Source organism: Neoarius graeffei, chromosome 12, assembly GCF_027579695.1.
Source record: "Neoarius graeffei isolate fNeoGra1 chromosome 12, fNeoGra1.pri, whole genome shotgun sequence".
In the NCBI taxonomy this organism is placed as follows: Eukaryota; Metazoa; Chordata; class Actinopteri; order Siluriformes; family Ariidae; genus Neoarius; species Neoarius graeffei.
The window spans coordinates 56,205,221-56,223,641 of NC_083580.1; the positions used below are offsets into that span (position 1 = coordinate 56,205,221).

The window sequence follows — 18,421 nt, forward strand, 5'->3', positions numbered from 1 at the left end:
GCAAGCATAAGGCATTTTTCATGCGAGCAATGCACCTTCTCCGTACAAACGCTTTGTCAACTGAGCTTTGGTAGACCACCAGCTAAAGTTTTGAAAAACTAATGAGGCGGATGTGACGTCACGTGAAACCCAAGAATTCAAAAATAAGGTGGAATTGTAATTTATTTCATCGATTTTAAAACAAAGTATTTTATGTAGACTTGGAATAGATAAGTGACACAAGCCTGCGTGCATACCACAAGCTTACAAGTCTTTCATTACATTTGCATGCCACTTTTGAAGCTTGAAATAAAAGATTTTTAAAAGGATTTTTTTTTTAATATTCACCTGTGTATTTATACTAAAACTATCCACCTCAGGCTCAGTGGCTCGACTTTGTGTCGGTGATTGTTCACGACTTCACCTTCGGCGAATAATCGTTAATTATACCGAGTATTTTTGTCTAATCACAATAATTCCATACAATAATTCAAGTTTATATTAGCACATTATAGTATATACATTGCTCTGTTAGTGCCAAGGAGTGGCTTACTTTCCTGTACCTGCTCAACTAGCACAGCTACCACAGAAACACAAGGAAACGTGTGTATTGCATGAAAAAAATCTCATTCTGTGAAAAAAAAAAACTTATATACTTACAGTAGGTTGTGTAAACCCAATAACCCCATGCCCCTAAAGTCAGTTTTAGGGTCACTGCCTTGGAATCCAATTTCACACCACTGCTTAGAGATGCGTCCCGTAAGGGCAGAATCAGGACGGAGTGTCTTCCACAGCTACACAAGAGAGAAAACACACACGGATCAGTTCAGAAAAACACAAAGATACAGAGTGTGGTCAAATCTTAATTCCATAAAATGTTGTATTCAGATATATTTGATTAATCGACCTGCAACATACTGAACATTAGCAGCAGCTACACGAGATGTTCATATCTCATCAACTAACTGTTTGCTTAAGCAAAAAGGCAACACTTTCTTTCTTTTATCATGAAATGTAATGCTCCAGGTTGGTTTTCATTGACATTTCCAGTCAAAAGTTTGTACACCCTGACTCATTCATAGGTTTTCTGTATTTTGACTATTTTCTACATTGTAGAACCATACTGAAGACATCAAAGCTATGAAGTAACATATGGAACATGTGGAATTATGTGGTAAACACAAAAGAAGTGTTAAAAAACAAAATACGTTTCATATTCATATTCTTCAAAGTAGCTACCATTTACCTTGATGATGCTTTCCACACTATTGGCATTATCTCAACCAGCTTTATGAGGTAATCACCTGGAATGCTTTTCAATTAACAGGTGCCTCATCAAAAGTTAATTAGTGCAATTTCCTGCCTTCTTAATGCGTTTGAGATCGAACAGTAAATAGTAAATAATAAAAATACAGTAAATAGCCCTATTCCATAACTGTAGTAAATCATATTATGTCAAGAACCGCTCAACTAAGTAAAGAGAAACGATATCCATCATTACTTTAAGACATGAAGTGTCTTTTAATTAATAATAATTTTTAAAAAAATATGAGTTAGAAGGTGTGTTCAAACTGTTGACTGGTACATACAACATGATCAACGGTGAGCTACTGCTCACTTACGTATACCCCTGCTCTCGCTTATATCAGAATGCAAGCAATCGAAGGAATAGGACACTTATTATGAATGTTGACTTCAACAAATAATTAACCCTGAAACAAGTAAGTAAAGAGCAGTGTTCTCCCCAGGGATTTCAAACAGCATCCTGGTAAACTGTCATTTTGAAATAGCATTTTGCTTCTTGAAATGGAGTCAAAATCCACCCTATACGTTTCGTAAATACATTAAGTTGGTAAACAGGAAGTCGATGTGCGACAGACCTGAAAACGGTACACATGGTATAGAACCCCAAGCTGAAGCTCAATACCAAATATCAAGCAGTTGTGATTTATAGTTGCTGAGAAAAACGTTATGAAAATTTTGTAAATCCATGCTATACCGTATGTTTCGTAAATACATTCAGTTGGTAAACAGGAAGTCGATGTGCGACAGACCTGAAAACGGTACACACAGTATAGAACCCCAAGCTGAAGCTCAGTACCAAATATCAAGCAGTTGTGATTTGTAGTTGCTGAGAAAAATGTTATGAAAATTTTGTAACTCCACACTGTATGTTTCGTAAATAAAGTAAGTCGGTAAACAGGAAGCTGGTGTGCGACAGACCTGAAAACAGTATACACGGTATAGAACCCCAAGCTGAAGTTTGGTACCATTTACCAAGTGGCTATGATTTGTGGTTGCTGAGAAAAAGGGTGCTTCAGACAGACAGAGGTAAACCAGTATACCCCCCTCCTTCGGAGCGGGGGTATAAATAATATTTTCTTGTCAATGACATTTAGCTAGATTCTACACTTCTTCCACTATCTTGAACTCATCCTTATGTAGGAAGAATCATTTCTATTTAATCCACCAGTTTACAGTAAAGCTGATTATCAAAGGCTTCCTATTCACTATATATGCTCACCACATAGAAACTATACTGCAAAAAAAAATTGAATATTGAATTGATTTGAGCAATTTTCTAAGTCATGATGAGATTACAATAAAAACAAATAGATCCTTGACCTATGTTTACTAATTCTCATCTCATCTCATTATCTCTAGCCGCTTTATCCTGTTCTACAGGGTCGCAGGCAAGCTGGAGCCTATCCCAGCTGACTACGGGCGAAAGGCGGGGTACACCCTGGACAAGTCGCCAGGTCATCACAGGGCTGACACATAGACACAGACAACCATTCACACTCACACCTACGGTCAATTTAGAGCCACCAGTTAACCTAACCTGCATTTCTTTGGACTGTAGGGGAAACCGGAGCACCCGGAGGAAACCCACACGGACAGAACATGCAAACTCCGCACAGAAAGGCCCTCACCGGCCACGGGGCTCAAACCCAGAACCTTCTTGCTGTGAGGCAACAGCGCTAACCACTACACCACCGTGCCGCCCTTTGTTTACTAATTCAAATACTAAAATTTTCTACTGGCTGTTAATTTATTTCTTTTAAAAAAATGCCAACAGTAATATAATTTCAAGTTTGAATTTAAAAGCATAAAATGAGTGAAAGTGTCAAATGTCTTGAAATAGACTTAATAACTGATTATTTGTTACATCAAAATTATTTGTTACATCAAAATCTCGATATTGAATATTCAAGGTTTCTTTACATGATGTTATTTTTAGCAGTTTACAAAAAAAAATCAGGGAATATAGCAGAACATAATTTCTGATCCTGTAAAGTGGATTGGGGATTCGTTGTGTCTTTCAAATGCACAACAACATTAAAAAAATTAATCAGCCTAAGTTAAATATTTTTAACAGAGGTAGATATAATATTTTTCTTTTTTTAAGTTTGCAGTTTTTGTGATTAATTTTTGTAAATGTATTGCATATTGATTTGATACCTTCATAAGCATCTCTTCATGAGCTGGATTTTCACAGTCGTATGGCTCCCTGCGCAGCTTCTCCACCTCCAGCACCAGATTCCTGTAGCCCACGATCTGGAAGAGGCTTGCCTGTAGAGAGATGGCCAACCTGGAGGAAAACACAGCCACATTAGCATGATGAAGCTGTAATGCCGGGGTGCAAACAGAAGGACAGCTCCAATCTATCTCTTTCATAGCATACGGTGTCTTGCAAAAGTATTCATCCCCCTTGGTGTTTGTCCTGTTTTGTCGCATTAAAAGCTGGAATTAAAATGGATTTTTGGAGAGGTAGCACCATTTGATTTACACAACGTGCCTAGTGGGCAGCACGGTGGTGTAGTGGTTAGCGCTGTCGCCTCACAGCAAGAAGGTCTGGGTTCGAGCCCCGTGGCCGGTGAGGGCCTTTCTGTGTGGAGTTTGCATGTTCTCCCTGTGTCCGCGTGGGTTTCCTCCGGGTGCTCCGGTTTCCCCCACAGTCCAAAGGCATGCAGGTTAGGTTAACTGGTGACTCTAAATTGACTGTAGGTGTGAATGTGAGTGTGAATGGTTGTATGTGTCAGCCCTGTGATGACCTGGAGACTTGTCCAGGGTGTACCCCGCCTTTCGTCCGTAGTCAGCTGGGATAGGCTCCAGCTTGCCTGCGACCCTGTAGAACAGGATAAAGCGGCTACAGATAATGAGATGAGAATGAACATGCCTACCACTTTAAAGGTGCAAATTGTTGTTTTATTGTGACACAAACAATAATTAAGATGAAAAAACAGAAATCTGGAGTGTGCATAGGTATTCACCCCTTTTCATATGAAACCCCTAAATAAGACCTGGTCCAACCAAATCACTTCATAAGTCACATAATTAGTTGATTAAGATCCACCTGTGTCCAATCAAAGTGTCACATGATCTGTCACATGATGTCTGTATAAATCAACCTGTTCTGGAAGGACCCTGACTCTGCAACACTACTAAGCAAGCGACATGAGAACCAAGGAGCCTCCAAACAGGTCAGAGACAAAGTTGTGGAGAAGTATTGAGGTATTTCACCTGACATCACAGGGTCACGTGACGCCCCGGTGTCCGCCATTTTGAAGGTCAAGCTACATACTAACGCTGCAGACAGAGAGGGAGAACCAGCTTGAAAAAAAACGTGTTACAGACACCTAGAATAGATTAATTTGTCAGTAAGCACTCTATAAATAACCATGGTGTTTGCTTGTTGTGCTGTGGGCTGCCACAACAGACAGCGTGCAGGACGCTCCTTTTACCGGTTTCTAGTGGTGGGAATTTCGGCTCTTTTTCGGGAGCTGGCTCTTTCGGCTCCCAAACGGCTCCTGAGATTTTATTTTTGATTTAATTGCTGCAATTAACTAGTTAATTAATTACATTATTATTTATATTTTATCAATAGGGTGTTTTCCATTTTATTTTTTAGTTTTTGTAGCCATTGTAAAGCTTTGTAAAGTATAGCAGTGTAACAATGTTCTAGCTATAGAAATAAAACTTACTTACCAATTAATAAATTATTTTCTCGCAAACATAATGCAAAACTGTGTTATATTACCAATATAAAATGCACAGCTGATTTTCCCCTCCTCAGGTGCCTCACAGACTCCTCTCCCCTGCGCTCCACAGCTTTAAGCATTACACCAATTTTCATATTTTCGCAGCTGTGAATGACATCAACCCCCCAAACCAAAAAAAGTAGGCGTACACCATGCTACTTTTTTTCCTTTGAATGGTAATAGACAACACAAAGACGCAATCGGACAGCAACGTTTTTTGTGAAAGTCTCTCTCTCTGAGGCACCTAAGGACAAAAAACTAATTCGGCTCCCCAACTCGGCTCCCACCGAAGAGCCGGCTCCCGTCGTTCACTTCAAAGAGCCGGCTCTTTGAACCGGATCGTTCGCGACCGACACGTCACTACTGGTTTCCTACTGACCCACACAAGAGGGCCAAATGGATTGCAGCTGTGAAGAGACAGGATTGGGAGCCAACAGAGTACTCCAGACTTTGCAGTGATCATTTCATTTCAGGTTAGTTTATCAGTTAACGCAATTTTGATAAAATATATAGCAAAAAGTAAATGGGTCAGTGTTTATTTACCCATCTGAGCAGTGAAACAAGGCAGTGTTAATTTGTCTAGGGTTGCATGTAGCAGACATCAGACATAAAACGCAATAACAGAGGCTAGAAAGAAACGGGACACACAAATAAATAAACAGGGCTCCATACCAAGGCTGGGTACAGTGTTTGTGATAAAAGACAGATCCAATTTAACACGAATCACAGCTTACTTTCTTGTTAAAATGTGCAAAGGTTTCCACCATCTCATACCGCCTTGCACTGAAGGACTTAAGCGTGCCATCCAAAATGGCTGCGTCACGTGACTTGGTCACGTGGGTGAAATACCTCAATAGATCAGAGTTGGGTTATAAAAAAATATCCCAAACTTTGAATATCCCACAGAGCACCATTAAATCCATTAGAGCAAAATGGAAAGAATATGGCACAAACCTGACAAGAGAAGGCCGCCCACCAAAACTCACAGACCGGGCAAGGAGGGTATTAATCAGAGATACAACAAAGACACCAAAGATAACACTGAAGGAGCTGCAAAGATCCACAGCAGAGATGGGAGTATCTGTCCATAGGACCACTTTAAGCCATACATTCCACAGAACAGGGCTTTATGATAAAGTGTCCAGAAAAAAAAGACATTGCTTCAAGAAAAAAAAAAAAGAAAACACATTTGGAGCTTGTATCAGACTCCCCAAAGACATGGAAGAAGATTCTCTGGTCAGATGCGACTAAAATTTAACTTTTTGACCATCATGGGAAACACCATGTGTGGCACAAACCCAACACTTCCCAACACCCTGAGAACACCATTCCTACAGTGAAGCCTGGTGGTGGCAGCATCATGCTGTGGGGATGTTTTTCATCTGCAGGGACAGGAAAGCTGGTCAGGACGGAAAGAAAGATGGATGGCACTAAACACGGAGCAATTCTGGAGGAAAACCTGTTTCAGTCAGCCAGAGATTTGAGACTGGGACAAAGGTTCACATTCCAGCAGGACAATTACCCTAAACATACTGCTAAAGCTACACTGGAGTGGTTTAAAGGGAAACCTTTCAATGTCTTGGAATGGTCTAATCAAAGCCCAGACCTCAATCCAATTGAGGATCTGTGGTATAACTTGAAGATTGCTGTACACCAACACAACCCATCTAACTTGAAGTAGTTGGAGCAGTTTTGCCTTGAGGAATGGGCAAAAATCCCAGTGGCTAGATGCACTAAGCTAATAGAGACATACCCCAAGAAACTTTCAGCTGTAATTGCAGCAAAAAGTGGTTCAACAAAGTATTGACTTTGGGGTGTAAATCCCTGTGCACACTACAGATTTCTGTTTTTTCATCTTAATTATTTTTTGTGTCACACACAAAAAATAATAAAAATGCACCTTTAAGTGGTAGGCATGTTGTGTAAATCAAATGGTGCTAACCCTCCAAAAATCCATTAATTCCAGCTTGCAATACGACAAAACATGACAAACACCAAGGGGGATGAATACTTTTGCAAAACACTGTATATGGGAACAATGCAGTGACCAAGAGGTCCTCCCTGACATCCTAAAAAAACAAAACAAACCCCCCCCCCCCGTGACCTTAAAAGAACGTTTGAGAACTCCATCCATGTTACAGTGTTGATCTAACTACAAAAATATTCAGGTTATGTAAGCATGTATGTCAGCTCCTGTAATGCTAAATGCTAAACTCTGTGTAATAACTGCTAAATAGTTTTAGATACTTCTTTTTAATAAATTTAATACAACCCCGATTCCAAAAAAGTTGGGACAAAGTACAAATTGTAAATAAAAACGGAATGCAATAATTTACAAATCTCAAAAACTGATATTGTATTCACAATAGAACATAGACAACATATCAAATGTCGAAAGTGAGACATTTTGAAATTTCATGCCAAATATTGGCTCATTTGAAATTTCATGACAGCAACACATCTCAAAAAAGTTGGGACGGGGCAATAAGAGGCTGGAAAAGTTAAAGGTACAAAAAAGAAACAGCTGGAGGACCAAATTGCAAATCATTAGATCAATTGGCAATAGGTCATTAACATGACTGGGTATAAAAAGAGCATCTTGGAGTGGCAGCGGCTCTCAGAAGTAAAGATGGGAAGAGGATCACCAATCCCCCTAATTCTGCACCGACAAATAGTGGAGCAATATCAGAAAGGAGTTCGACAGTGTAAAATTGCAAAGAGTTTGAACATATCATCATCTACAGTGCATAATATCATCAAAAGATTCAGAGAATCTAGAAGAATCTCTGTGCGTAAGGGTCAAGGTCGGAAAACCATACTGGGTGCCCGTGATCTTCGGGCCCTTAGACGGCACTGCATCACATACAGGCATGCTTCTGTATTGGAAATCACAAAATGGGCTCAGGAATATTTCCAGAGAACATTATCTGTGAACACAATTCACTGTGCCATCCGCCGTTGCCAGCTAAAACTCTATAGTTCAAAGAAGAAGCCGTATCTAAACATGATCCAGAAGCGCAGACGTCTTCTCTGGGCCAAGGCTCATTTAAAATGGACTGTGGCAAAGTGGAAAACTGTTCTGTGGTCAGACGAATCAAAATTTGAAGTTCTTTATGGAAATCAGGGACGCCGTGTCATTCAGACTAAAGAGGAGAAGGACGACCCAAGTTGTTATCAGCGCTCAGTTCAGTAGCCTGCATCTCTGGTGGTATGGGGTTACATGAGTGTGTGTGGCATGGGCAGCTTACACATCTGGAAAGACACCATCAATGCTGAAAGGTATATCCAGGTTCTAGAGCAACATATGCTCCCATCCAGACGACATCTCTTTCAGGGAATACCTTGCATTTTCCAACATGACAATGCCAAACCACATACTGCATCAATTACAGCATCATGGCTGCGTAGAAGAAGGGTCCGGGTACTGAACTGGCCAGCCTGCAGTCCAGATCTTTCACTCAGAGAAAACATTTGGCGCATCATAAAACGGAAGATACGACAAAAAAGACCTAAGACAGTTGAGCAACTAGAATCCTACATTAGACAAGAATGGGTTAACATTCCTATCCCTAAACTTGAGCAACTTGTCTCCTCAGTCCCCAGACGTTTACAGACTGTTGTAAAGAGAAAAGGGGATGTCTCACAGTGGTAAACATGGCCTTGTCCCAACTTTTTTGAGATGTGTTTTCATGAAATTTAAAATCACCTAATTTTCCTCTTTAAATGATACATTTTCTCAGTTTAAACATTTGATATGTCATCTATGTTCTATTCTGAATAAAATACGGAATTTTGAAACTTCCACATCATTGCATTCCGTTTTTATTTACAATTTGTACTTTGTCCCAACTTTTTTGGAATCGGGGTTGCACACTGACCGTAGCTAACTCTACTGAACTAGTGAGCTTTATTAGAATAGAAACTAATAGAGATAACAGCTCATTGCAGAGTCTCGCCTTCTAGAATGTATTCCTGAACTTTGGATTGCCTTCCTGGTTTTGAATCTACAGTGGTGCTTGAAAGTTTGTGAACCCTTTAGAATTTTCTGTATTTCTGCATAAATATGACATAAAACATAATCAGATTTTCACACAAGTCCTAAAAGTAGATAAAGAGAACTCAGTTAAACAAATAAGACAAAAATATTATACTTGGTCATTTATTTATTGAAGAAAATGATCCAATATTACATTTCTGTGAGTGGCAAAAGTATGTGAACATCTAGGATTAGCAGTTAATTTGAAGGTGAAATTAGAGTCAGGTGTTTTCAATCAATGGGATGACAATCAGGTGTGAGTGGGCACCCAAATTTATTTAAAGAACAGGGATCTATCAAAGTCTGATCTTCACAACACATGTTTGTGGAAGTGTATGATGGCACGAACAAAGGAGATTTCTGAGGACCACAGAAAAAGCACTGTTGATGCTCATTGGGCTGGAAAACGTTACAAAAGCATCTCTAAAGAGTTTGGACTCCACCAATCCACAGTCAGACAGATTGTGTACAAATGGAGGAAATTCAAGACCATTGTTACCCTCCCCAGGAGTGGTCGACCAACAACGATCACTCCAAGAGCAAGGCGTGTAATAGTCGGAGAGGTCACAAAGGACCCCAGGGTAACTTCTAAGCAACTGAAGGCCTCACTCACATTGGCTAATGTTAATATACATGAGTCCACCATCAGGAGAACACTGACCAACAATGGCGTGCATGGCAGGGTTGCAAGGAGAAAGCCACTGCTCTCCAAAAAGAACATTGCTGCTCATCTGCAGTTTGCTAAAGATCACATGGACAAGCCAGAAGGCTGTTGGAAAAATGTTTTGTGGACGGATGAGACCAAAATAGAACTTTTTGGTTTAAATGAGAAGCGTTATGTTTGGAGAAAGGAAAACACTGCATTCCAGCATAAGAACCTTATCCCAGCTGTGAAATATGGTGGTGGTAGTATCATGGTTTGGGCCTGTTTTGCTGCATCTGGGCCAGGACGGCTTGCCATCATTGATGAAACAATGAATTCTGAATTATACCAGCAAATTCTAAAGGAAAATGTCAGGACATCTGTCCATGAACTGAATCTCAAGAGAAGGTGGGTCATGCAGCAAGACAGTGGCCCTAAGCACACAAGTCCTTCTACCAAAGAATGATTAAAGAAGAATAATGTTAATGTTTTGGAATGGCCAAGTCAAAGTCCTGACCTTAATCCAATCGAAATGTTGTGGAAGGACCTGAAGTGAGCAGTTCATGTATAGAAACCCACCAACATCCCAGAGTTGAAGCTGTTCTGTATGGAGGAATGGGCTAAAATTCCTCCAAGCCGGTGTGCAGGACTGATCAACAGTTACAGGAAACAATTAGTTACAGTTATTGCTGCACAAGGGGGTCACACCAGATACTGAAAGCAAAGGTTCACATACTTTTGCCATTCACAGATATGTAATATTGGATCATTTTCCTCAATAAATAAATGACCAAGTATAATATTTTTGTCTCATTTGTTTAACTGGGTTCTCTTTATCTATTTTTACGACTTGTGTGAAAATCTGATGATGTTTCAGGTCATATTTATGCAGAAATATAGAAAATTCTAAAGGGTTCACAAACTTTCAAGCACCACTGTACCCTAGCCATCTTGCTTTTTTTTTTTTTTTGCTTGATTTATGGCCACCACGCCTCTACCTCTGTACCTGGCTTTACAGTTCTGTGTTCTTACTGTGGATTTGTGTCTGGGTTGATCTTTTTCAGGGCCATGATGTCATCTATGGTCTTCTCAACAGCATCTGGGTGAACACTGAGAGCATTCTGCAGAAGCTGATGAGGCAAAGTGCAAAATTTTTTACATTTATAACATTTGCCAGAGACTCTTCAGAGTGACTCACATTTATATAATTGCGGGTTAAAGGCCTTGCTTAAGGCCAGTATCAGCAAATTGGAAGTCTAGGGATTTGAACTCATAACCTTCCTATTAGTCAGCCAACATCTTATCCACTGAGCTACTTCCTTCAAATGGCAGCTTAATATGTTTTTAAAACTTTAGTATGCAGTACAGAGTATAAAAAATTGGCAACTTTTCAATATTTCCAATAAATACAGAAATTCTTCTTTTTAGGCAACAAAGTGGGTGGGGCTTAGCTTGAGTGAAGTTTGAATAAGATTCTTCCTCTTCATCAATCCCAGAGCTTTCAACAGTGACATAGCATGTGAAAGCTAACAAGTGTAAGCTAGCTAGTGGAAAACGTTAACCCAGCTATTGTAGCCAACTGTGTTACAGCGGTGCTTGAAATTTTGTGAACCCTTTAGAATTTTCTATATTTCTGCATAAATATGACCTAAAACATCATCAGGTTTTCACACAAGTCCTAAAAGTAGATAAAGAGAACCCAGTTAAACAAATGAGACAAAAATATGATACTTGGTCATTTATTTATTGAGGAAAATTATCCAATATTACATATCTGTGAGTGGCAAAAGTATGTGAACCTTTGCTTTCAGTATCTGGTGTGACCCCCTTGCGCAGCAATAACTGCAACTAAATGTTTCCGGTAACTGTTGATCAGTCCTGCACACCGGCTTGGAGGAATTTTAGCCCATTCCTCCGTACAGAACAGCTTCAACTCTGGGATGTTGGTGGGTTTCCTCACATGAACTGCTCGCTTCAGGTCCTTCCACAACATTTTGATTGGATTAAGGTCAGGACTTTGACTTGGCCATTCCAAAACATTAACTTTATTCTTCTTTAACCATTCTTTGGTAGAACGACTTGTGTGCTTAAGGTCGTTGTCTTGCTGCATGACCCACCTTCTCTTGAGATTCAGTTCATGGACAGATGTTCTGACATTTTCCTTTAGAATTTGCTGGTATAATTCAGAATTCATTGTTCCACAAATGATGGCAAGCCGTCCTGGCCCAGATGCAGCAAAACAGGCCCAAACCATGATACTACCACCACCACCATGTTTCACAGATGGGATAAGGTTCTTATGCTGGAATGCAGTGTTTTCCTTTCTCCAAACATAACGCTTCTCATTTAAACCAAAAAGTTCTATTTTGGTCTCATCCGTCCACAAAACATTTTTCCAATAGCCTTCTGGCTTGTCCATGTGATCTTTAGCAAACTGCAGAGGAGCAGCAACGTTCTTTTTGGAGAGCAGTGGCTTTCTCCTTGCAACCCTGCCATGCAAACATGTTTTGTGAAGATCAGACTTTGATAGATCCCTGTTCTTTAAATAAAACAGGATGCCCACTCACACCTGATTGTCATCCCATTGATTGAAAACACGTGACTCTAATTTCACCTTCAAATTAACTGCTAATCCTAGAGGTTCACATACTTTTGCCACTCACAGATATGTAATATTGGATCATTTTCCTCAATAAATAAATGACCAAGTACAATATTTTTGTCTCATTTGTTTAACTGGGTTCTCTTTATCTACTTTTAGGACTTGTGTGAAAATCTGATGATGTTTTAGGTCATATTTATGCATAAATATAGAAAATTCTAAAGGGTTCACAAACTTTCAAGCACCACTGTATATCTAATTAAGTGGGTTGGTGTATTTCGGTGTATGGCTGCTTATGTTGTTGTGTTTAGTTCTGTTTGAATGGTGTAGCAAGATAAATAAGTGTTAATCAAGCATGCTTATTATAATATCACATATATAATGTAACATTATAATATTAGGCCACACCCACCCAGTCAATCTGATCTCGGATCTGTCCGACCAGAGAGTTTAGTTGGTGTTGTGAAGTTGGTGTTTTATCATATTCTTTGTAATATTTTTTCATTAGTCAAACTAGATGTGTGTAATAAATGTACTCCTCAACATTGGTGCCATGCAAACATTTTTATTAATTTACGCTGTGACGCAGTTTAAGGTTCCAAAACCTTCTTTACTCACCTCATTTTTAGAACATTTGAGTGAGGATTCTGAAAAAAAAAAATAGGAAATGTTAGAATGTGCTCTTCACCTGTAGTTTTGTGGTTTAATAATTAATTTAATGTGACATATGACTGTGGTTATAGTTGTATAATGGTTTGTTACCGATCTTGAGGGTCCGGCGGGCACCAGGCTTGTTGTTGTAGCAGATGCGCTGAAGCTCACATCTTCCTGTCACCTTCCTGGCAATAAACTTCAAACCTCGCCACAAACATTTGCAGTACAGAAACACCAGGAACTGGGTGAGCACCCTGTGATGGAGTCAGAGAGAGAGAGAGAGAGAAAGAAAGAAAGAAAGAAAGAATCACGTTTTCACCTTGTTTTCACCAAACAGGCAAGGCCCAGGAGGTGGAGTCATACCAAGTGTCATGCTAAGGAAGATAGTAGGCATGAGACAATATTAAAGCCATTACCGATATATGAGACTTATCCCATTACAAGCTTCACAAAACAACACTGACATGAGATGATATTGTCACAGAACCTTACATTTTAAATTGTAAAATGACAGCAAATCAAACATTTTTGTGAGACCCTGAAGAGCCATCTCTCTCTCTCTCTCTCTCTCTCTCTCTATATATATATATATATATATATATATATATATACAGTGCCGCCTAGTAGTATTGGCACCCTTGATGTTTATGTACTTAAAGTTAAGCATCTCCTGAACAAAAGTGATGTAGTGATGCAGAATTTTTCTACAGATAGCTCGTGGTTAATATAAAAGAGCAAAGTATCAACAAAATAAAAAAATAAACAATTAGAGTGAAAAAAAATGAAAAAGGGGGCGGCACGGTGGTGTAGTGGTTAGCGCTGTCGCCTCACAGCAAGAAGGTCCTGGGTTCGAGCCCCGGGGCCGGCGAGGGCCTTTCTGTGTGGAGTTTGCATGTTCTCCCCGTGTCCGCGTGGGTTTCCTCTGGGTGCTCTGGTTTCCCCCACAGTCCAAAGACATGCAGGTTAGGTTAACTGGTGACTCTAAATTGACCGTAGGTGTGAATGTGAGTGTGAATGGTTGTCTGTGTCTATGTGTCAGCCCTGTGATGACCTGGCGACTTGTCCAGGGTGTACCCCGCCTTTCGCCCGTAGTCAGCTGGGATAGGCTCCAGCTTGCCTGCGACCCTGTAGAAGGATAAAGCGGCTAGAGATAATGAGATGAAAATGAAAAAGGTAAATCTTGCTGTATCACTAGTATTGGCACCCTTTGCTGTTAGTCCTAAAACCTAACCTAACTAAACCTAATTTGACTCACTTATGGTAAATTACAAATGGAAATCACCTGTGAAGACCTGTCTGTGCCCATGTGACATGAAATGGCCAATGAATGATGAGATTTGTGTTTTGAAAAACCAACTGCTTCACTCAGTCCCTTTTTCACAATGGTGAAGACAAAAGAGCTGTCTGAAGAAACAAGAAATGCAGTTGTTGACAAACACAAGAGCTCCAAAGGATATAAAGCCATCTCCAAAGAGCTTGGTATCCCTGTGTCAACAGTGCGTAATGTTATTAAGAAATATTTGAAGCATGGAACTGTCAAGAACCTCCCTGGGCATGGCGGTAAGAGAAAAATCAATGATAGAAGTCGTTGAAGGTTGGTGCGATTGGTGGCAGAATCACCTCAGTTAACATCTACAGACCTGCAGGCCCACCTGGAACAGTCTGGGGTAACTGTTTCAAGAAGCACCATAAGGCGGACACTCAACACAGCAGGGCTACATGGGCGGAGGCCAAGGAAGACCCCATTATTGAAAAAAAGACACAAAAAGGAGCGTCTGGAGTTTGCGAAAGAGAACCTGGACAAGCCACAGTCCTTCTGGGAAAATGTCCTGTGGACAGATGAGACAAAAGTAGAGCTTTTTGGGAATTCTCACAGGCAGTATGTTTACAGGCGCTTCAATGAAGCATTCAAAGAAAAGAACACCCTACCAACAGTCAAGCATGGTGGAGGATCAATAATGCTGTGGGGCTGCTTTGCTGCATCTGGGACTGGAGGCCTTACCCGTGTCATAGGTATTATGAAATCTGAAGATTATCAACAGATTTTGGAGCAAAATGTCCTGCCCAGTGTAAGAAAGCTCGGTTTGAGGCGAAGATCTTGGGTACTCTAGCAGGACAAAGACCCCAAACACACATCTAAAAGCACACAAAAATGGTTAGAAAAGAAAAAATGGACTGTTTTGAAATGGCCAGCAATGAGTCCTGACCTCAATCCAATTGAGAATCTTTGGGGGGAGTTGAAATCTGCCATTGGCAGAAGGAATCCTTCAAATATCCAAGACCTAGAGCGCATAGCGAAGGAAGAGTGGGAGAAAATACCACAAGACAAATGCAAGAAGCTCATTGATGGCTACAGGAAACGTTTGGAGGCCGTCATCACTGCCAAAGGGTGTGCAACCAAATACTAAGGAGGGGTGCCAATATTCCTGCACCTGCTGTATTTCTGTTTTTTGTTGTCTTAGAAATTAAAATGCCTATTTTGAATGAAAACAACTTTTCAGTTCCTTTGGACCTTCAATTAAAAGATCTTGGTATTGCAAATTGTGTCCATTTCCATTTATTTTTGGAGATATTACAAAAGTTGTGAATAAAATTAAGGGGTGCCAATACTGCTAGGCAGGGCTGTGTGTATATATATATATATATATATATATATATATATATATACACAACATATTCTATCAACTAACATCAATAATCTATAGGGTCTAAAATAAGAACAGGATGTTTCTAGGAAAAAAGGAGCTAACAAAGTATTAGTCTGAATGCACTATTAGGTAATTAGATTATTTATACTGATTAGAATAATAGCTTTTTATGAATACATTCTGATATTTACATATTTTTGGTGAATGAGGAACAGGACCAGAAAATTGGGATGCTTGAATTTTCTTGTTTCTGTTTGAAAGCTTCAAGGCAGACAACTACACTAAAAGCACAAAGATGTGGAGGTGAGAACTGGTGAAACCGCCTGCTGTAATTTATTACAAAAGTAGTAAAGGACTTAAAAAGTAGATCAGGATTTACAAACCCAATTCCAATGAAGTTGGGATGCTGTGTAAAACGTCAATAAAAACAGAATGAGATGATCTGTAAAGCGTGAAAATAGTAGAAAGACAACATATCAAATGTTGAAACTGAGAAATCTTATTGTTTTTTTGAAAAAATATATGCTCATTTTGAATTTAGTGCAACATGCTTCAAAAAAGTTGGGACAGGGACAACAAAAGACTGGAAAAGTTGTATAATGTTTAAAAAAAACCCTCTAATTAGATTAATTGGCAACAGGTCAGTAACATGATTGGGTATAAAAAGAGCATCCAAGAGAGGCGGAGTCTCTCAGAAGTAAAGATGGGGAGGGGTTCACCGCTCTGTGAAAGTCTGCGTGGGCAAACAGTACAACAATTTCAGAATAGCGTTTTTCAATATAAAATTGCAAAGACTTTGGAGATCACATCATCTGTGGTCCATAATATCATTAAAAGATTCAGAGAATCTGGAGAAATATCTGTATGCAAGGGACAAGGCTGAAAAACATTGGATGCCTGTGATCTTCAGGCCCTCAGGCAACACTGCATTAAAAACAGATATGATTCTGTCATGGAAATCACTGCATGGGCTCAGGAACACTTCAGAAAACCAGTCTGTGAACACAGTTCGTTACTGCATCTACCAATGCAAGTTAAAAACAGATAAACAATAGCCAAAATAACTGCTGCCTTCTCTGGGCCTGAACTCATTTATGATGGACTGAGGCAAAGTGGAAAATTGTCCTATAGTCTGACCAATCAAAATTTGAAATTCTTTTTAGAAATCATGGACACGATGTCGTCCTGGCTAAAGAGGAGAGGGACCATCCAGCTTGTTATCAGTGCACAGTTCAAAAGCCAGCATCTGTGATGGTATGAGGGTGCATTAGTGCACATGACATGAGCAGCTTGTACATCTGGGAAGGCATCATTAATGCTGAATGATATGTACAGGTTTTAGAGCAATATGCTGCCATCCAGACAAAATCATTTTCAGGGAAGGCCTTCCTTCTTTCAGCAAGACAATGCCAAACCGCTTTCTGCACATATTAAAACTGCATGGCTCCATAGTAAAAGAGTCCGGGTGCTAAACTGGCCTGCCTGCAGTCCAGACCTGTCTCCCATTTAAAACATTTGGCGCATTATGAAGTGCAAAATACAGCAAAGGAGACCCCGAACTGTTGAGCAACTGAAATTGTATATCACGTAAGAATCAAAACTACAGCAATTGGTCTCTTCAGTTCCCAAACATTTACAGAGTGTTGTTAAAAGTGAAGGTGATGCAACACAGTGGTAAACATGCCCCGTCTCAACTTTTTTGAAACATGCTGCTGGCATCAAATTCAACATGAGCATATATTTTTAAAAAAATCTCAGTTTCATTTGATATGTTGTCTTTGTACTATTTTCAATGAAATATAGGATTTCTATTATTCTGTTTTTATTTACATTTTTACACAGCATTCCAACATTTTGGAATTGGGGTTGTATAATATAAGATATAATTTTACCCTATTATTAAGATTGCTTTAATAATTTTCAGTGGAACTTTCATAAATGTATTTAACGGCAATGTTATTAATATGGAAAGATTGTTTGACTGCAGATTGTGAATTAAATAATCAACTAAAAATTAGTGTCATCACCACTCCTACTGCTGTCTGACCTCTGCCTGAAATGTATGAGTGCATCACACTCACCAATCAGGTACAAATCAGTATATTTCCTCATACCACCAAAAGTAATTTCTGGTTACACCACTGCCAGAACACACACACACACATGTGCGCGACATGCTTCTGAATCATTTTTATATATGAGTGTGACTTACATCAAGTGCAGCACACAGGCATTGATTTCAGATTGCAGTCAAGCCAGCTGCCGTAGGAACCAAAGTGCATGTATATACAGTGGATATAAAAAGTGCACACACCCCGTTAAAATGATCGTTTTTTCTGATGCAAAAAAAAATGAGACCACGATAAATAATTTCAAAACTTTTCCCACCTTTAATGTGACCTATAACCTGTACAATTCAATTGAAAAACAAACAAATATGTTAGGGGGAAAAACATAAAAAATAAAAAACATACAATAAGCTGGTTGCATAAGTGTGCACACCATTAAACTAATACTTTGTTGAAGCACCTTTTGATTTAATTACAGCGTTCAGTCTTTTTGGGTTCACACCCACCATCAATTAAAATGACTCTGATTAACCCCAAATAAAGTTCAGACATTTACTCAGTTGCATCCTCCAGCAAAAGCCAGGGTTCACAGAGAGCTTACAAAGCATCAAAGGGATCTCATTGTTGAAAGGTATCAGTCAGGAGAAGGGTACAAAAAAATTTTCCACGGCATTAGATATACCATGGAGCACAGTGAAGACAGTCATCAAGAAGTGGAGAAAATAGATTATATTATATTGTAGCAAGA

The 18,421-nt window shown here is 39.5% G+C and overlaps 1 protein-coding gene across 1 annotated transcript in view; it reads right to left on the reverse strand.

Moving 5' to 3' along the window:
* elmod1 (ELMO/CED-12 domain containing 1) overlaps positions 1–18,421 on the reverse strand; it is a 45,991-nt gene that overhangs the window by 20,194 nt on the left and 7,376 nt on the right. The window contains exons 2-6 of the mRNA XM_060935099.1: positions 13,065–13,210; positions 12,921–12,949; positions 10,733–10,830; positions 3,442–3,571; positions 640–773 (exon numbers count right to left, since the gene is read on the reverse strand). Coding sequence (XP_060791082.1) covers positions 640–773; positions 3,442–3,571; positions 10,733–10,830; positions 12,921–12,949; positions 13,065–13,210 — 537 coding nt within the window. The remainder of the gene's footprint in view (positions 1–639; positions 774–3,441; positions 3,572–10,732; positions 10,831–12,920; positions 12,950–13,064; positions 13,211–18,421) is intronic.